This window comes from Entelurus aequoreus, linkage group LG09 (genome assembly GCF_033978785.1).
Source record: "Entelurus aequoreus isolate RoL-2023_Sb linkage group LG09, RoL_Eaeq_v1.1, whole genome shotgun sequence".
NCBI lineage: Eukaryota > Metazoa > Chordata > Actinopteri > Syngnathiformes > Syngnathidae > Entelurus > Entelurus aequoreus.
In genome coordinates, this window is record NC_084739.1 from 22435775 (window position 1) to 22457454 (window position 21680).

Consider the following 21680-nt stretch of genomic DNA (forward strand, 5'->3'; position numbering starts at 1 on the left):
TGAAGGTAATTGTAATGGATAGAAACAGTGTGTGCTCTTTACCAGAAGATGAAATATGCATTTCACCTTGCACTGCACACACAGTTGACTTGTTCAAGACTTAAAAAACAGGTGTTGATAAAAGACTTTTGTGCTGAGATGTTACAGTACATCATGTTGGAGGTATTAACATAAATGCTAATTAAAATGCATTTGTTCACATCTTTATTTCCACAAGTTACATATAGTACCAATTAGAGTACCGATATATACTGGCATCGATAAGGGTATAGTACCGATAAAATCTAATGATATACATCTCTACTGATAACTGATCTGCACATCCTTGTAAAATCTGTGTACCATTTCTGCCAACACTGTTGAATTGGATCTTTTTCGCTTATGCCGGTACCAGTGGCGTATTTTGTAGAGGTGGTAAAAAGGATCGACTCTTAAATGCATCACGATTAGAATGTGAATGAATCTGAATTGATGGAGAACTGTCCAAATATCGATTATTTACGTATGTTGTACCTCTATGTTGACGGTTGTAAAATGCTACATTGATGCTAATGTTCTCTCAACATTAGTTTGAGGTTTGTTCTAACTAACCATGGGAGAACCATTTGCTAGCATTACTTTAATGTTATGTGTTGGCTCGGTTAGCACGGACACACATGGAGGAGGAGAGGACAAGCTAAGCTAGCCGCGGCATCAAACTAGCTTGAATGTGAGAAGTGAAACAAGTAAAGAAGAAATGCTTTGTAGACTTCAAAAGAAGACTAAAAGGAACCACGTTATAGCAGATCATAATCCGCTAAGAAGAGGAAATTGGCAAGTAGATTAGATCAGGAGAGAAAATAATATACATACAGTGTGGCATCACTGCCATAGATGAATATGATGAATGAGTAGATAAATGACAAATGTCTGAGCCGCAAGTTAGTGGCGACTGGGGCAAACGTGTCTGAACATTCTATGGTTTTAGAAGGCAAGAACATTGAATCAAGGATGGCTGCTCGTCAAGTGGAGACATTTATTTATTTTTTCACTTAGCAGGCTAATACATTTGTCGTGTATCTAGTCTTCCATATATAAATTAATGCTATGTGCACTAAGATCCAAAATGCCGATATGACAATACCGCATACGTCAGAAGCCAAAGGAAGAGTCTTTTTATACATACAGAATTATTAACAATTAAAAAGAATACATTTAGAACATATAATAATAATATACAATAAATACAAAATATACAATAGAATAATAATATACAATATAATAATTAAATATGTATAAATAATACATTTATAATTTAATTGTAGTCCTTGAATTGTAGCCGCGTATAGTATTTAGTCATTTGAGGGCCCAAGGCAAACCAAATCAGTGGGTATAGGCGGGTATAGGCGTACAGGTGTGTGTACATAAAGTGTAAACCCTTTTTAAAAAATTATTATTTTGTTAGCACAGTCGGAACCAGATGTGATGCGTAGTGCTATTGTTACCAAGGCTATAAGTGTTTGACTGGTGGGAAAAAGAGAGCTCTTGATAGTTTGAACGAGAAGAGACTGTTGTAGCATGTCCATTTTGTGTGAAGGAAAAGTAGAGCTGTCAAAAATTATCATGGTTGATTAAGCATGTTAATATATTTTGAAGTGCACAAATTAAGACAAAAATTTTTTAAAATCTTGGGGCCCCAAGAAACTGCCTGTGTTTAATTTGGCAGGTGAACCGATTGCACTTTGAAAAGTGTCAACATTTATTTTGTCATTTCCAATGCAGAAACACAACTCGTTTGATGCAAATTATTACCAGCATATTCAATAATTGTGCAAATGACCTGCATTAAATTGGCGGGTTGCAAAACATGGAAAAAAGGTTTTATTAAGAAAAAATGTGCTGAGTCTCATGATGTCAATGTTGATGGTCGCTAATTTGTATGCAACAAAGAAGCGAAAGGATGTGCTCACTTTTTCTCAATGGATGTTAGACATATTGGAAAAATGTACAAGTTCGAGAGAATGACACCATAGTTTGGGGCCTAAAAGTAATTTGACGTAATGCCTATGTGCAGTAAGGCCATAATGAAATCCTGATGTATGCAGTGTCTCCCGTATTGGACTTGGCACTGTAGCCCTGTCCATCAAAAAATATCCGTGGACTCCACTGTGGCCTTTCTGGAGCTGGACACACACTTACAGTACTTACTTAGTACATCACGTGCTCTCTGGCTCTCACTGGCCCGATTGACCTGTGTGTATTTAAGCTAACATCATCACCTAGGTGCAGAGGATGGAAATACATCATGGTTATGCAAGAGCATGTCCTCCTCTTTAGCTTTTCCCCTTTGCTTCTTTTGACACATGTCAGAATTGGGATTTGGTTGCTCAGGAAGGAAACAAGTGTTCCAGCAAGGGCTTACTGTAAATGTGCACAGCTCTTGATGTTGGTCATTGCACATGAGTGAGAACAAGTGTTGGGGGGTGAAGGGTGTATCCCTCATGGGATAATATTTCTTTTTAAGTTACAGTCTGGTCCAACATTAAAACAAGAGGAAGTTGCAGGAAGGTTGTGTGTGGAGAAAAAACAAGCAACATCTTGCAAAGGGATGACCCTTGCAAGATTTATTTGCTGTATTTAAACAGCAGAAGAGGTCAGACTTGATATTTTCATTCACATTGTTTTCATTGGTTATTGTGAATGCTCAAATTACAGCTAAGGTGTTGTTTATCAAATTAAACTGCAAAGTGGGACTTTCATTTTAGGTTAATAATTGCTGACAGGCTGTTAGTATGGAAAATTGCAAACTCGATACATATCACAACTTTATATGCTAGCTAATGATTTAGAGTCTTTGCTTGCTTTTTGTCCACAATAGACCCAGTGAGTAGGAATGGGTACCGAATTAGGTACTTTTATAATCACCGACCGAATCCCATTGATAAAATCAAACGGTGCCACATACAGATTAGGCTAATCTTAATTGCAAAGACTACTTCCTGACTATTGAACACACTGTAGTAGCATATACACTACTGCAATCGAACGTCTTGAAATTGTGAATGTATGCAAAAGCTGCTATACAATACTTGCAAATGACACTCAGGGAGTAAGAAATTAAAAGATGTAACAAATGCACAGCACAGTTATCGTTATCAGTTCATTGTTAAATGTTAGGTACCCATCCCTCCCACTGACTGATGAGCAGTCTCACATAAGTTAGTTGTATTTAGTTTTAGATGGTTAGGTTCTCGTTGTACTTGTATAACAATTAAAAATGTCTACAAATACATGTTTTTTATTGTATTGTTTTCAATGGAACATGTGTTTTTAGACTACAAACATTTGGAAGTTAACCAATATTTGTCTGCAAGAAAATAAAAAAATAACACTCCTAACTATTATTTTGTGGCATGATGTCCAGGCATTACCTGAATTACCATCTCCTGAAGTCAGCTGGGAGAGACTCCTGCACACCCGTGATACAAGCGGTAGTTACACTAAAACGTTGAGGTTGGTGAGATGAATTTCTTGATATCATTTTCGTCAAATACGCACACAGGCATAAATTCAAAAATGTTTTTGTTTCATACAATGCCAACAGCTGTGTCGCTATGCTGCCAAAAGCCCCTGCCAGACGTTTTGGAATTTTGGAAGACTGTTAACATCCAAATGTGAACTTTACAACCATCGAGCCTACTGTATGTATATTGAGTCATACACTGTATTGTTAAAATTGCCACAATATGACATAAAGTCCAAGACTGTTCTCAAACGGTTCTTTCACATCTTTTATACATTTTCATTTATATTTAAAGGAGCCATATGTAATAATTTCATGTTAAGTCATCATTAAATGGCCCTGATATGTCAAAAAGGAATAATAAATCATGTTATTTTTGAATACGTCAAAAGTGGTAAAGGAATAGCTAAATCAGGCTAGAATGAAGGTTTTAGAATGGCCTTCCTAAAGTCCTGACTTAAACGTGTGGACAATGCTGAAGAAACAAGTCCATGTCCTGACCTGTCTCCGCTCGGGATGGTCTCCTGCTGGCCCCACTATGGACTGGACTCTCACTGTTATGTTGGATCCACTAGGGACTGTACTTAGAGGGGGGGTTATCCACATATGCGATCCTCCCAAAGGTTTCTCATTGTCATTCACATCGACGTCCCTTGTGTGGGCTCTGTGCCGAGGATGTCGTTGTGGCTTGTGCAGCCCTTTGAGACTTTTGTGATTTAGGGCTATATAGATAAACATTGATTGATTGATTGATTGATTGATTGATTGATTGATGTCAGAAAACCAGCAAATTTAGCTGAACTGCACCAATTTTGTCAAGAATGGTCCAAAATTCAACCAGAAGCTTGTGGATGGCTACCAAAAGCGCCTTACTGCAGTGAAACTTGCCAAGGGACATGTAACCAAATATTAACATTGCTGTATGTATACTTTTGACCCAGCAGATTTTGTCACATTTTCAGTAGACCCATAAAAAATTCATAAAAGAACCAAACTTCATGAATGTTTTTTGTGACAAACAAGTATGTGCTCCAATCACTCAATCACAAAAAAATAAGAGTTGTAGAAATTATTGGAAACTCAAGACAGCCATGACATTATGTTCTTTACAAGTGTATGTAAACTTTTGACTACGACTGTATAAAGAATGTAACTCACACAGTATGCTGTACAGATAAATAAATTAATATTATCAAGATCTCAACAGTTATTGAGGGGGTTCCTGGAAATGTTTGACCCCCATAATAATTGAGAAGCACTGCAGTAGTTTGTGACTTTCCACAGACTGCATGTAATTGTGACTGAGTTTGTGTGTTTGTTTTTTACTTATTAATACTTTAGAATTTGACCTGGGATTCCTACATATTGATGTCTGAAGATATATATTTTACTGTTTGACAATGTTAAAAAAAAAAATTGTGTGACAGAAAATAAGCAACAAGTACATTTCAATGACGGCTATTCCAGGTGCAAGTGTGCATGACATCTGGAGTGTGTTAATGTGAGCCAAAAGTGTGGTCACTCAGTGGACAGCACACACACACAACTGCAGCCATCAGTGACCATGCAGGCCTGCCATAGTGAGTGTGTCACTGTGCAGCGCAGCAAGTTGTGCATGTAAATGTCATCCTTTTTTCCAACGCAGCAATTCCATTTGGATTTTTATTGGAAGTGGACAGTCGACTTGAACAGCTGCACTCTATTCCTCAAGGACACCTGCACCGATTTCAGATATGAATCATGCAAGATTCGGCACAGAATCTCTCTGTTTTTTATTTTTTTAACCTTCTTTGTCGTTAATTTTTATTTCAAATATTTAACTTTTTTTTTCATATTTCCAATACGATTTATCACAAAGAGGGAGGAAAAAATGTTGATGGTATTTAAAGATACGCTATAAATGGGGCATTTTGACCTGAGTGTGTTTTAAAGAGTAAAGTCAGACTTCAAAATGCAACGCCTTTGTTTTGTTGTGCGAGGTTACTGCAGGGTCATGACTTCACAAGCTGACTTAATGAGACCAAATGCATCTGCTCTCACTTTGCTATGACATCTTCTTGACACGTTCCCATTGATTTTATCATTAATATTTACTTTTATATCCAACATTGTGCAAAAGTCTTGGCTTACCCACTAGTTTTGTTGTTTTAATGACTTTTTCCAGTCGTTATTTAAACGCAATACTAGGGAAGTGCTGGTCGATCGGCCACTTAAAGTGCTCGGACGCCCACATTGTTAATTCTGAAGGCCACGGGCAGATTTCGTACAGCATGGCAACATAAGCTAGCTGAATTCTGATTGGATACAAACTAAAACTAAAAACAACAGCACTGGGAGGAGCATAATATGACATGAAGAGAATATGATTACTTTTAGATATTTAGGGAAAGTAAATTAAAAATTAATTTTATCTTTAATTATGATCACGATATCTGGTTATGTTTGGCCAGCAGAGAAGGCCTTGCTGGCCCACCACTGACAGTAACATAACTTTGTTTTACGCTTGTGTGACAATTCAGAATGTTTAAAAATCTTTTTTTTTTTTTACAATAAATTTAAGAGCATGGTTTTTATTTAATCCTATATTTGTATGACTTAAATATGTACAATTAATGAAGTTAGACCACAGAATAGATTAATTCCAGGTTAATCATTTCCTTGTGTGAAAAATGGATTTTGACCAGCGTTCATACTGTAAGCTACATACAGCATTGCTAAAACAACAAATGGAACTGGTGCATGGTTCATCTTCAAACATCAACATTGTGGATTTGAGCAAAGGTTCAAACATGTTATTATGTTGGGAAACACCTCCTCTATTTGGTTCTCTCCCAACTAAACATTCTCCGCGGCTTCATAATATCTATTTTTCCCCACTCAGCTCCTGTGCAGCAGGAGCTCAGTTTGTACTCACTTTGACAACTTAGCTTAGTTGTGTACCCCCTTCACCTCTCAAGGCCCGCATGTTTTTTTCCCCACTGACTGCAGGGACTCTTGCCGTAAAAATAAACGACTTACTTTATTCCAAATGACAGATCCACTTCTTTGCTTTGGCAGTCGGCGAAGTCACTTTGTTCAACGGCGGCAATGGTTCACTTGTTAAAACGGCCAGTGGGAACACTTAATTCTGATTTCACTCGCATTCCGTGCAACAGGAAAAACACTGCGTTTCCTTTGAAGGAGTGCTGCCTTCTTCATCCAAATAATGTTCCTGCGCAAAAGAAGATGGATGGGTTTTAGGCAAATCTACATACAAAACTGTTTTTTTTAAACATTTGCCAATAAGTTTTTTTTCACCTTTTGCTGGATATTTATCCATGACACATATGTAACTTTTTAAAGAGTTGGGTAGAAAAAGACATATGGTGTTAGTTGCGAACATACTTTAGCAAAACAGATAACAGAGCGAAGAGAAGCTAGGCTAGCTAAGATCAGCTAACTGTGGTAGCTAGCTGTAGATTCAAAGTTAAAACAAAAACATGTCCTGGAGGATTAAGCCTTTGGCAGAAGTTGGCACTCTTATGAGTCCTCTTCTACTTTTAAAAAGTTATGTATTAATTGTTTGAATTGTATTTGCCTAAGGCAGTGGTTTGCAAACTTTTTTCACCAAGCACCTTTTCTTAGAAAACACTTGGCTCTCCAAGTACCACCATAATGACCAACATTAAAATACAGTAGCGTAGAAGGCCTAAGTATTCATTAAAGACAAGGCAGACGTTTTATTTAACAAGTATATTTATTATTTGGACCACTGTAACATTACTCACAGATTGAACAGTAACACTGTGTTTGAATATAGGAAAACAAAACACTGTAATATAACACTTACTCCCTCCTGTTCCACGCTTCCCTTCACGGATTTAAGCCAGAACAGTACTAATAATTATTAAGCAAACAACTTCCACATTTTCCCATCACAATCGGTAGCTATCAACGGTGGACTACCGTCTGGAACAGACCTGGGCAAAATACAGCCCGTGGGCCACATGCGGCCCGTTATGATTTTCAATCTGGCCCGCCAGACGTTCTACATAATTTTTTTTAGACCTTTAATATCCAAACTGTAGCCGCCATAATGATGTGCAGTGCCGTTTTTAAATGACCGTAAGTCTTGAACTATAGAAAGTATTTCAATGGTCGGAATCCGCGCTTTTGGGTGTAATAAGAGTTATTACAGTCATCTACATCACAGCAGCTCAGACGAGGACAAAACAGAGTGAGCTGGGTTTGTTTTCAGAACAACCAGACCGAAACGCATGTGACAGAAACAGATGCGGAAGCATATTTTTATGTGGTAATACATCATATTGTAGGTGTTTATTACACTTTGCATTCATATTTTGCTGTGTGTTACATTTTTGTTGTGTTTTGCTTGATTGTAAAAGATGTCTATCGAGGAGCTGGTCTGAGAAGTAAAAGAGGAACAATGTTCATTTGTTCTTAATATTCAATGTTTTATTGTTCATAGTTAATATTGTAAATCACACTTTCTTTATTTTCATGTACATTTTGGGTGTCCCATTCAGTAAAAACACTGTAAAATTCCATTTCATTTTTTTGAGGTGGTCTGCCATAACGTTTTTACAACTCTATCGGACATTGTGACTTTTGGCAATAGTGTTCCTGAAAAAAATGGACCCAAACACACATACTGTACAGCAGATTTTTAAAGCTAAATGTGTATATATCATTTATACACACATACACCTTGGCCCCCAGATACATTTTTTTCTCTCATTGTGGCCCCCGAGTCAATATATTTGCCCAGCTCTGGTCTGGAAGGAACGTGTACGTACGCTACCCAGAAACACAATTATTAACTTAGTTTGTATCTCCTTTAATTTTCTTGTCATATACACACACATATACATATATATACATATATATATATATATGTATATATATATATATATATATATATATATATATATATATATATGTATATATATATATATATATATATATATATATATATATATATATATATATACACATACATACATACATACATACATACATATACACATACATACATACATATAATATATATACATATATATATATATATATATATATCACACCGCGGCGAGGGTTGTCTTTCTGTCTTGTGAATTGCATGTTTTAGTTTGAAAAGTAACTCCTCTCGTTTCAGGTCACTTGCCCTTCCTTTTGTTTCATCAGTCTGATGTCATCCCTGATTGTTTCCACCTGTTACCCATTACCCTCATGTGTCTTATAAGCCCACGCCTACCTTTGTTCTGTGCCAGATTGTCTCATTTATTCGTGCCTCTCGAGCATCCTGTCCATGCCTTGCCTCGTCTCGTGTTTGAATACCTTGATCCTGAATTCCTTGAGTTTTCTTTTTCTCCTCCTCAGCAGAGTGATTTTGTGTTATTTAGTTTTACAGCCGAAGTGGTGAGTTTTCAGTTTTTCTTACAGTTCTTCTTTTTCCTCAATTTTTTGAGTGACATTTTTTGTTAACCTTTTTTAGATTAGAGACAGTGTAGAAGTTTCATAGCCATTGTTTCTCCCTCCTGTTGGAGCGTTTTTTGTTTATAATAAATTTCATAGAATATACGGCGCCAAGTATAGTTTGTTATTGTTTTTGTGTTTTCCTCCTTTCGGAGTGATTTTCGGTTGTTACCTTTTGTGGAACCTTTTTCACCGACTAGTTTAGTTATAGCCTATATTGAATTGCACTGACTCTGGAGGTGAAAGGAAACTTTCAAAATAAAAGCCTGCCGAATTAATCCCTACTCTGCATCTGAGTCCTATCTTTTGACCAAGCCTGACAATATACATATTTCTATTTATCACCGTAGTTTATTCAATGTTTACCAGATGATGTGGCTTCCCATGGCCTTGAAGGCATCATTGTTACATGCAGCTTTCTCTGCCAATGTTCGTCTTTGTTTACATGTGTTCTGCGTGTTGATTGGCTGGTAAGCTGGAAAAGGGCGGACGTAAGCGGAGAATGTGGAGAATATTAAATTGAGTGATAAAAATGACAGAGTGAGACGGTTCTGTTTGCGTCTTAATTGTTTATTTTGGTGTCGACTAAGGCCCCTAGTAACAACTTTGTAACAACTTCTATTGAAGGCTGATAAACTTTTGATACCGCTCAAGTCACATCATTACAATATTTAATTTAGTGATGCTTTGGCGTACTACTACATCAGGGGTGTCCGGGTGTTGGATCAGGCCCGCGAACAAGATTTATCCGGCCTGCGCGATGAGTTTGCCAAGTATTAAAATGAGGTTCTTTTTTTTTTAATGAAAGAAACTGCTGTTCTAAATGTGTCCACTGGATGTCACAATAGCAATTCTGTTAGGACTAGCAAGAGGTACAAAGTAAAGCGTGGCTCCGGCTCCTCTCTCTCGACTCAAATGAAACTTAAAACCTGCCGTTTTATGTCTTCTAATTCGAACACATCATCATTTGGCACCCTTACTCGCCCATAATGTCTCTGTCAAAAACGAGAAAACTTAACCCTTTTGAATAATTTTTACCTCCGTTTTGTACGGTTTGTTGAGTTAGCACTGGATTGATACGTGGACATGACAAAGGAGGTATTTGATACCTTGATGAGTTTACATGTCGTGTTTTTTGTTCAATACCAGAAACACTGTGACTTAAAGTTTAGTCCTGGCTTTGTAGATACACTGAGACGAAGTCCAAGCTCATTGTGTTCTTCATTGTGTTTTTGAAACTGCACCAATTTCCTCAGAATTTTCAACAAACTTGAAGTGTTTTGTCCAGAGGATTATTTGGGATTTGTACGTTTTTTATAATGTGCTTGTTCTATTTTTGACCAAAGTAAAATCAATCAATCAATCAATCAATGTTTATTTATATAGCCCTAAATCAAAACAAAGTAAACAACCTGGAGTTGTCTTTATTTTTAAGTTATCATGCCATGATTTTATCATTTTGGTCCACATTAGGAATATATTTCCATCCATGCGGCCCCTGAGCCGCATGGAGGTGTCAAACTCATGAGTTTGACACCCCTGTACTAGATGGAGCCCACGTACCACAGTTTGAGAATCACTGGCCTAAAGAATAGTAAACAGGAGCCATTAGCTAAACACGAATGACAGAAGTGTTGCCAGATGTGAAATGACAATTTATTGTACACCAGAAGCCTAAAATTATTGTCTTTTGAGGAAAATGATTGTACATACTCGATCTGACTTTGCTCAGGACCATTTGATACCTAAACATTACCACAGATTGTGTATAGTAAAGCTTGTAGTTTTACCTTCAAGTAATAGCACTGTTGGTGTGCAGTTTGGTGATATTATACAAATATGATCATTATCGTACATTTGGCAATGCTGAGTAAAAGGGAGCTTGGCTAAGCTAAAATAAGCTAACAAATATGCTAACAGTACTTTTTAGCTTCGGACAAAAAAAAATGGCGGTGAGATGGTAAATGTCTAAAGTATAAACACAGGATATGATATTTTAACACACCAAACAAAAGAAAGATAACATTACCTTCATATTATTTTGTGGAAGTTTCTTGAGAATTCCACATAAGCAGACACTCTTATGAGGAGAAAAGGAAATTTGACATTGAATTGAGAAAGGGTCAGTGGAATATCATACGAAGTTACCTAAAATGGCCAGCTGGTATTTCACACGGTCGTGAGGGAAGCGGAACATCAAACTTGTGTTTGAAATAGAGCGTTGCCTATCTGCCGTCAGTTTTATATACAGTATTTCTCTCGATGCTGTTAGAAGTGACAAGATGGTGCCGAGCGCCATTTTTTCTTTCCACCTCTGAGACAACTGGACACCCAAATTTTAAAGTAGGCTGAAAAAAGGCCGCTTTACTCAAAGATATTCATCTTTGTTTTTTTTAAGTAAGTAGAAAACGTTGGTTTACTGGGTCACACATTAATACCTTCTGGCAGAGCTCCCCAAAGCACTTTGGTTAGTTGGCCACGTGAACCTTTCCAGAAAAACCTCAACCCAAATATTCTCTGCATGCCACACAGCTATGAGTGTTGACTTCCCCATTTTCCCCAGTCGCACACTATTTTCCTGGCTTCACTTCCATCGCTTAACCCTGTGTGTGTTGGAGAAGGAAGATGAAGACCCTGGAAGGCCCAGAAGGACCATCCTTCTCAGTGTGTTTGTTTGTCTGACAAAAACTCACCAAGCGCCTGTAAATTCCACATTCTAGATTTATTTTACTGTGTGATTCATTAAAGCTAAAAAAAACAAAAACAATCTGGAGCGTCTTTGTCAGAAAGAGAGACGTTTTTTTGCATCGTGGCTAAGGCTGCAGCTAACGATTATTTTTCTATCGATTAATCTATAGAATATTTTTCGATTAATCGGTTAATCTATAGATTATTTTTTCGATTAATCTATAGATTATTTTTCCTTTTACCGATTATTTTTTTATTCAAAATGAAGATGAAAAAATAAATGTAGGCCCGTTTTTTCAAAAGGCATGGCTTTTATTTACAAAAAAAAAAGAAGTATGGCCACTCAGTCAACATTGACAACAACATGACTAAATATTCTGTAACAATGTAAACATTTAAAACTTTTAACATTTAACAAAATTAAAAGTAGCTTATTTGCTTTTTAATGTGCAAATATAAAAGTCAACATCCAGTGCAAATCTTAATATTCTGCAATAGTATAAGCATTTCAAAAGTAAAAGTATTGCTTATTTTGCTGTAAAATGTGCAAAAATAAAGATAAACATCCAATACAAAAAAGTGCAAAACGAAATATTCTGTAACAACAGTGTAAACATTTCAACAAAAGTGAAAGTATTGCTTATTTGCTAAAATGTGCAAAAATAAAGATAAACATCCAATACAAAAAAGTGCCAATCTAAATATTCTGGAGCACTGTAAACATTAAGTATTGCTTTTAAAATGTGCAAAATAAACATCCAGTCCAACACAGTACACAATAACCAATTCTACTCATTCCAGTGAGTGACTAACAGTTGTAATGAAGAAAGGTTAGCATGTGTACATGCTCTGGTTCTTTTCATGTTTACAATATTCCCAGCAGCTGAAAATAGGCGCTCAAAAGGGGTCGATGTGGCTGGAACTGAGAGGTAATTAGCCTTCACCTCAAGCCAGGACTGCGAGTGAGCTGAGCTGCAGTTTAAGTTTCTAGAAGGTCAACGGGCTCATAGTGATGTTATTAGTAGTTGACTGGGAGGTGTTTATCATCATTTGGGGAGAGTCCGCTGCCTGATGCTCACCTGCTAAACACCTATCTGCTCGACGCTGAAGCGCTGACTACATGCGCTCTGAATACACACTGCTGATTGGCTGATAACGCTCTGAATACGCACTGCTGATTGGCTGATAATGCTTTGTGTGTACCAATCAGATGGTTGTGAGAGGGACGGCGTGGCGAAGTTGGTAGAGTGGCTGTGCCAGCAATCGGAGTGTTGCTGGTGACTGGGGTTCAATTCCCACCTGCTACCTTCCTAGTCACGTCCGTTGTGTCCTTGGGCAAGACACTTCACCCTTTGCCTCTGATGGCTGCTGGTTAGCGCCTTGCATGGCAGCTCCCTCCATCAGTGTGTGAATGTGTGTGTGAATGGGTAAATGTGGAAATACTGTCAAAGCGCTTTGAGTACCTTGAAGGTAGAAAAGCGCTATACAAGTATAACCCATTTATCATTTATCATTTGTGTGGGTGGGACAATGCTGCGGGCTGAGACAGAAGCAGAAGGAGCAAAGCAGCTTGTTAACACTTTAGCTTTAGCTTAGAAACTCGTTCGGTACACCCCCGTACCGAACCGAAAGCCCCTTACCGAAACGGTTCAATACAAAACACGTACTGTTACACCCCTAGCAGATACAAATCACACATTCATGTTTTTGTGTAATGATGACAACGTATGCTCGCGCGCACGATTGACTAGTTGATGGTTTTCTTTTCAAATGTTCGTTCATAGCCGTTGTGCTGCTATGATAGGCCATTTCCGCTCGACACAATGTGCATACAACAACATTATTAGGCCGTTTATTGAAATACTCCCACACTTTTGGCGTGCTTTTTCCCCCTCGCTCGCACCGCTCGCATCGTCTGCTTTGCGTTTCGCCATGACGGTAGTGTGACGTAAATATGTGACGCGTCGACGCACAAAAACGGCGTCGACGTATTTACGTAACCGATGACGTCGACGACGTCGACTACGTCGACGCGTCGTTTCAGCCTTAATCGTAGCCTCTCTCAAAATTATGGAAATATTATTGTAGAAAAATGATTTGCAGAAGTGTATCTCAATCTGTGCGCGTGTAGTCCAATTCACGTGCGTGTGTACTTATTTGTGTGTCTGTATATCAATCTGGGTGTGTGTAAACACATCCGCGTACGTGTGTTTTAGATCATCGTACGTGTGTTTTAGATTATCGTATGTGTGTTTTAGATCATCGTACGTGTGTTTTAGATCCGTGTAGGTGTGTTTTAGATCCGCGTACGTGTGTTTCAGATCCTTGTACGTGTGTTTTAGATCCTCGTATATGTGTTTTAGATCCGGTATGTGTGTTTTAGATCCAGTACGTGTGTTTTAAATTTGTGTACGTGTGTTTTAGATCCGGTACGTGTGTTTTAGATTCGGTATGTGTTTTACATCATTGTACATTTGTTTTAGATCCGGTGCGTGTGTTTTAGATTCGGTATGTGTTTTATATCATTGTGCGTTTGTTTTAGATCCGGTACGTGTGTTTTAGATCCGGTACGTGTGTTTTAGATCCGTGTACGTGTGTTTTAGATCCGCGTACGTGTGTTTTAGATCCGGTACGTGTGGGGTTTTTTTTGTTTTAGTGTCCTGGGCATGACGTTAAAGTGCATCCCGCAGTGGAGGCTCCTCTATGGGGTCTTGGGGCACTAGGAGGTTAACCCCTTTACTACTGTTACCCCAGGTGGCCCTTGGCAAAGGCCTAGTACCTGACTGCCCCCTAGCCAGGGATACGGTGAAGACCTCAACGGCGGAGCAGGCGGAAGACAGTAGATGTAAGAACTACCACAACGGCTGCGATGGCGGAAGAAGGCACCCCCACATCCATGTGGGCCCAGTTATGGGGAAATAACAACCCAAGACGGTGGAACAGGCGGAGGATGATTGTAAACCCTATTGAGCGTCACAACGGCTGGGATGGCGGATGAAGGCTGCAGCAGAAAAGGGTCCCCAGTCGTCTTGGACTCCATGCCACTGGACCCTGACCCGGATCTGTCAATGATCGTGTGGTGACTGTCTGTGCACCAGTCTCCCCACGTTAAACAAAGTCACGCACAGGCATCCTCCATAAAGGGATACCCCCCCTACCAGGAGGATCGTCATACTCGTTTCGAGTCACCGCCGATGATGATGTGTGTTTTAGATCCGGTATGTGTGTTTTAGATCCGCGTATGTGTGTTTTAGATCCGCATATGTGTGTTTTAGATCAACCTATGTGTGTTTTAGGATCATCGTACGTGTGTTTTAGTTCCACTTACGTGTGTTTTAGATCATGTGCGTGTTTTCGATCCACGTACGTGTTTTAGATCCGGTACGTGTGTTTTACATCCGGTACGTGTGCTTTAGATCATCGTACGTGTGTTTTAGATCATCGTACGTGTGTTTTAGATCATCGTACGTGTGTTTTAGCTCATCGTACGTGTGTTTTAGATCATCATGTTTTAGATCATCGTACGTGTGTTTTAGCTCATCGTACGTGTGTTTTAGATCATCGTACGTGTGTTTTAGATCATCGTACGTGTGTTTTAGATCATCGTACGTGTGTTTTAGATCATTGTACGTGTGTTTTAGATCATCGTACGTGTGTTTTAGATCCGCATATATGTGTTTTAGATCCGCGTACGTGTGTTTTTGATCTGCGTATGTGTGTTTTAGATCCGCGTACGTGTGTTTTTGATCTGCGTACGTGTGTTTTAGATCCGCTTACGTGTGTTTTGGATCCGCAAACGTGTGTTTTGGATCCGCGTACGTGTGTTTTAGATCCGGTACGTGTCTTAGATCCGCGTACGTGTGTTTTAGATCCGCGTATATGTGTTTTAGATCCGCGTACGTGTGTTTTAGATTCGCGTATGTGTGTTTTAGATCCGCGTATGTGTGTTTTAGATCCGCGTATGTGTGTTTTAGATCCACGTACGTGTGTTTTAGATCATTGTACGTGTGTTTTAGATCATTGTACGTGTGTTTTAGATCATCGTACGTGTGTTTTAGATCATCGATCATCGTACGTGTGTTTTAGATCATCGTACGTGTGTTTTAGATCATCGTACGTGTGTTTTAGATCATCGTACGTGTGTTTTAGATTCGTGTACGTGTGTTTTAGATCCGCATATATGTGTTTTAGATCCGCGTACGTGTTTTAGATCCGCATACGTGTGTTTTTGATCTGCGTATGTGTGTTTTAGATCCGCGTACGCGTGTTTTAGATCATCGTACGTGTGTTTTGGATCCGCAAACGTGTGTTATAGATCCGCGTACGTGTGTTTTAGATCCGGTACGTGTCTTAGATCCGCGTACGTGTCTTTTAGATCCGCGTACATGTGTTTTAGATCCGCGTATATGTGTTTTAGATCCGCGTATATGTGTTTTAGATCCGCGTACGTGTGTTTTAGATCCGCGTACATGTGTTTTAGATCCGCGTATATGTGTTTTAGATCCGCGTACGTGTGTTTTAGATTCGCGTATATGTGTTTTAGATCCGCGTATATGTGTTTTAGATCCGCGTACGTGTGTTTTAGATCCGCGTACATGTGTTTTAGATCCGCGTATATGTGTTTTAGATCCGCGTACGTGTGTTTTAGATTCGCGTATATGTGTTTTAGATCCGCGTATGTGTGTTTTAGATCCACGTACGTGTGTTTTAGATCCGCTTACGTGTGTTTTAGATCCACGTACGTGCGTTTTAAATCCGCATACGTGTGTCTTAGATCAGTGGTCCCCAACCACTTTTGGTTTGTTTTTGTTTTTTTTCATAAAGAAATACAATCATGTGTGCTTACGGACTGTATCCCTGCAGACTGTATTGATCTATATTGATATATAATCTATATATTGTGTTTTTTATGTTGATTTGTGGGCGGTCTTATTTACGTGGCTCACCTTCGGCAGCGTCTTCTCCCCGTCATCTTTGTTGTAGTGGTGTAGCGTGCAAGGACGGGGGTGGAAGAAGTGTCAAAAGATGGAGCTAACTGTTTTAATGACATTCAACAATCAACAACGGCGCAGCATCTCCTCATCTGGAAACAACAACAAGGCCGGAAACGTATCCCGTGAAAAACCGTCCGACCGGAACTCTCTACTAACTAAAGTTTCTTGGGTGAATAATGTAAACTCACTATACTGGTATGTTTTAGCGCTTTCATGGTGAGTTTACTGACAGATATAAGTAAGAACTTTACACTACTTTATATTAGAAATGGCAACAGTTTCAATATACATTTTGACACGAAATAAATGCCTTTCGTTGCCTTGGTGCAGGACTTGTTACCTGCGTCTAATTGGGGCAAACAAGCCACACACTTGTTTAACTTTTGGGGTGTTTGGACGACATTATAGTCAAAATAAGGGGGAATAACAATAGCGTAGTACGGAACAATACTAACAAATATATTGCTGCCAAATAAGGCGAAATAGATCAACACAAACGTGCTTACCTTTCAATTTACGAGTGGTGGCTCAGGAAGTAGCGCGCGGGGGGGCGGGACATGTTTGCATTCACTCTGTGATTGGCCAGCTAAAAGATTGATAGGCGTTTGGAAAGATGGACCCGGTTGCGTGATTGGCCAGGGAGAGATACATTCAGCCCGGTGATTGTTTTAGAAAAAATGGACTCGGGGCGGGACAAAGCAGCCAAAAGATGGAGCTGACGTCACCAGTGGACGTCACAAAGGGGGCAAATTCCAAACTGCTCTTTCGGGAAAGTATGATAGATTTATAAATATCTCCACAATGCTTCCACGGTTTGATTTCAACATTTCGGGACCTATGCAGATTCCAACAGCAGGTACCAATAGGTAATAAGAGTTGGTTTTGCATAAAAGGGCACTAAAATGCTGAGGGAGCTGAACATGGACTAAACAGAAATAAATAAATAAATAGGCAACACCCTGGACATGTCGCCACCTCATTGCAGTATATCTTAAATCTAAACCTAAATGTTGAATCTAAATCTAAATGTAAGATTCAAGATTTAGATTTAATCCAAAGCATACCGCATCGTTTGTCTCAGGCAGGGGTCGGCAACCCAAAATGCTGAAAGAGCCATATTGGACCAAAAATACAAACAAATATCTGTGTGGAGCCGCAAAAAATTAAAAGCCTTATAATTAGGGATGTCCGATAATGGCTTTTTGCCGATATCCGATATTACGATATTGTCTAACTCTTAATTACCGATACCGATATCAACCGTTACCGATATATATAGTCGTGGAATTAACACATTGTTATGCCTAATTTGGACAACCAGGTATGGTGAAGATAAGGTCCTTTAAAAAAAAAAAATAATAATAATAATAAGATAAATAAATTAAAAACATTTTCTTGAATAAAAAAGAAAGTAAAACAATGTAAAAACAGTTACATAGAAACTAGTAATTAATGAAAATGAGTAAAATTAACTGTTAAAGGTTAGTACTATTAGTGGACCAGCAGCACGCACTATCATGTGTGCTTACGGACTGTATCCCTTGCAGACTGTATTGATCTATATTGATATATAATGTAGGAACCAGAATATTAGTAACAGAAAGAAACAACCCTTTTGTGTGAATGAGTGTAAATGGGGGAGGGAGGTTTCTTGGGTTAGTGTACTAATTGTAAGTGTATCTTGTGTTTTTTATGTTGATTTAATAAAAAAAAAAAGCCTTAAGTTTTTTTCCCACCTGTGACTTGTCCTTGTCTGATACCAGCAGGGCCGAGTCATCCGCAAACAAGAACAATTCACAGTCTCATGCTGATGACATATCGTTTATGTACTGTATATTAGGAACAGTAAAGGCCCTAATATGCTGCCTTGGGGGACTCCACAGCTTACTGAGGGGGGGGGGGGGGGGGGGACACGGTGCCGTTCACCTCTACCACCTGTTTCCTCCCCTCCAAGTAAGATTGCATCCAGCTCGATGAGGTTTTATCAAATCAGATCGCTCTGAGCTTATCCAACAGTATAGCGTGGTTAACGGTGTCAAAGGCCTTCTGAAGGTCCAGCATGACCATGCCGCAGTATTTGCCCGCGTCCACCTCATGTTTGATGTGGTCGGTCAGATAGAGAAGGCATGTGTCAGTGGAGTAGTTAGTTCTGAAGCCGAATTGGAATTTGTACATGAGTTTATTAGTGGCAAGGTAACCATCGACATGTTCATAAACTATTTTTTCCATTACTTTCGAAATGGAACTGAGAAGGGAGCCACTAGGGCGGGGCTAAAGAGCTGCATGCGGCTTTAGAGCCGCGGGTTGCTGACATCTGGTCTAAGGGCATGTCAGGACGCAGGCATATACACATTGGTCTCACTGCTGTTTATCAATGTTTTTATTTTATTTAAAAGTGAGCCACAAACACGCAGGATCTCCAGAGAAGGCATTTTGAGGATGCCACATGAAAATGTGTTTCATCTCAGTGTTAAAAATGGTGGTTATTAGGGGTGTGGGAAAAAATCGATTCAAATTCGTATCGCGATTCAGAATCGATTCTCATTTTTAAAAATTCAATTTTTTTTTAATTATTATTTTTTTAAATTAATCAATCCAACACAACAATACACAGCAATACCATAACAATGCTATCCAATTCCAAAACCAAACCCGACCCAGCAACACTCAGAACTGCAATAAACAGAGCAATTGAGAGGAGACACAAACACGACACAGAACAAACCAAAAGTAGTGAAACAAAAATGAATATTATCAACAACAGTATCAATATTAGTTACAATTTCAACATAGCAGTGATTAAAAATCCCTCATTGACATTATCATTAGACATTTCTAAAAATAAAAAAAAAAGAACAATAGTGTCACAGTGGCTTGCACTTGCATCGCATCTCATAAGCTTGACAACACACTGTGTCCAATATTTTCACAAAGATAAAATAAGTCATATTTTTGGTTCATTTAATAGTTAAAACAAATTTACATTATTGCAATCAGTTGATAAAACATTGTCCTTTACAATTATAAAAGCGTTTTACAAAAATCTACTACTCTGTTTGCATGTCAGCAGACTGGGGTAGATCCTGCTGAAATCCTATGTATTGAATGAATAGAGAATCCTTTTGAATCGGGAAAAAATAGTTTTTGAATCGAGAATAGTGTTGAATTGGAAAAAAAAAATCGATTTTGAATCGAATCGTGACCCCAAGAATCAATATTGAATCGAATCGTGGGACACCCAAAGATTCACAGTGGTTATAGTTACAATTGTCCACTGTCCAAATGTTCCATCCATCCATTTTCTACCGCTTATTCCCTTTTGGGGTCGCTGGAGCATATCTCAGCTCCAATCGGGCGGATGGCGGGGTACACCCTGGACAAGTCGCCACCTCATCGCAGGGCCAACACAGATAGACAGACAACATTCACACTCACATTCACACACTAGGACTGTTATTCCTGAAAAATAGAGGTATAAAATTGTTGTGCTAATTCTTAAAAACTGAAATGAGAGAGATTGTTAAATACATTCAATAAGATTCTTAACAAAATAGTGTAAAAGTGATTTATTTATAAAACACAACAAAAACATTGACATTTTGTGCATGGGAAGTTGCAAAGCAGACCTGGAAGAAGACATAACCTAATTTCTACCCAGACAAATAAACTTTTTTTTATTTTTAGGAATGGTTACCATGAATATTCACACTGTTAATGAGGCCATTACACATAATGACTGCACGTAAAAACCCCAGACTCTGAGCTGTTAATGTGTTAATGTCTCCATCATGATGTTCCAGAGAATTAAGATGAAAAAACCCCTCAAAAACAGATGATTTCACTTCCTTATAAACTAATGTTGCTGTCAAAGTCAACAAGCATCTAAATTGCATTTAAGCGAACGGTGCAAGCTGGCGGACAAATTTAGTAAACCTTTGCCTGGAAATTATTATCACATCCTTAAACGGATTATTCTTTCTTGTGGACATTTAGGACTCTTAATTAGGCGCTTTGTCAGTGTAAACAAATAAATAATTATTTACAAACTCTAGCAAAAAAATGCAAACAAAAACAAGCATAAATAATTTACAAATGGAATTATAATACAGACTTTAAGTATAAACATCTTTGGTCTTTACTATAAAAAAAGAAAATTTCATTCACGTCCTCCATTAATGCATTCAGGATGAAAAGAATGAGCAAAATGCTAAAAAAAAAAAAAGAACAGTAAAATGATGTTTTGGTTACAGATACTGTCACATACTGTACACAAGCCATGAAAAAAAGATCCCACTTGGGTTGTAGAAAAGCACATACAGACTCTAAGTGGTTGTACAATGAATTATTTAAAATGTAGTCATAAGTACATTAGTTATAATGAAATATTCTGCATAGTTTTTGTCATATTCATTCATGTCAGTTCCTCTGACCCCCCCACCTCCAGCGAGGGAAAAGTATACATACAAGTCACCCGGACAACAGGAAATCAGAGTCCTAATTTCCTCTCCACTGGAAAAGCATGGAAAGTCTCTCATATATGTAGAAATGTATTCAGTGACCACACACTGTTTACTTTAAGCTCGCCCGCTTGCCATCTTGATTCATTTATCTGTGGAAACATGGAGAAAATAACGGCTATTAGCTGCGTGTTTGTAATCAGAATGCAAAACAACTGGCAAAAGTCAAAAGTGGGCCGCACTCGTCGTGAGTGATTGCAAGAAGACTGCAAGGTTTTCCACTTTTAAATAATGGATAGAAAGTTGGAAGTCCTTGGAACACACACAGGCGCACAAACACACAAGGTCTTCCACAATGCATCTGGTGGTGCATTGTACACAAAGAAGCGGACGAGTGCAAAAACACCAAAGCAGGACTTTTTTTTATTTTACAACAAATTTCAGCTTGGGACAACAAAACAACATGTAACACACACGCCGTTACCTTGGCAACCCAGTCGGCAACTCCATCTCATCTGAGTATTAAAAAGACATGTTTTAAGAGTTTTCCCTGTGATTGGCTACTGA

The 21680-nt window shown here is 38.5% G+C and overlaps 2 protein-coding genes across 8 annotated transcripts in view; both read right to left on the minus strand.

Moving 5' to 3' along the window:
• Positions 1–17269, minus strand: part of agpat4 (1-acylglycerol-3-phosphate O-acyltransferase 4 (lysophosphatidic acid acyltransferase, delta)) — a 49155-nt gene extending 31886 nt beyond the window's left edge. For 2 of the 6 annotated variants that reach the window (XM_062058348.1, XM_062058345.1), the window contains exons 1-2: positions 17163–17269; positions 16609–16745 (exon numbers count right to left, since the gene is read on the minus strand). In XM_062058348.1, coding sequence (XP_061914332.1) covers positions 16609–16712 — 104 coding nt within the window. In that variant the 5' untranslated portion in view covers positions 16713–16745; positions 17163–17269. Of the gene's footprint in view, positions 1–6520; positions 6714–11003; positions 11025–16608; positions 16746–17162 lie in introns of those variants that run through there. The other 4 variants (XM_062058349.1, XM_062058350.1, XM_062058352.1 and 1 more) reach the window with 4 other exon arrangements.
• A 2971-nt stretch (positions 17270–20240) lies between these two features.
• thbs2a (thrombospondin 2a) overlaps positions 20241–21680 on the minus strand; it is a 34778-nt gene continuing 33338 nt past the window's right edge. The window contains exons 22-23 of one of the 2 annotated variants that reach the window (XM_062058343.1): positions 21598–21628; positions 20241–21265 (exon numbers count right to left, since the gene is read on the minus strand). In XM_062058343.1, the coding sequence (XP_061914327.1) occupies positions 21262–21265; positions 21598–21628 (35 nt within the window). In that variant the 3' untranslated portion in view covers positions 20241–21261. The remainder of the gene's footprint in view (positions 21266–21597; positions 21629–21680) is intronic. The other variant, XM_062058344.1, reaches the window with a different exon arrangement.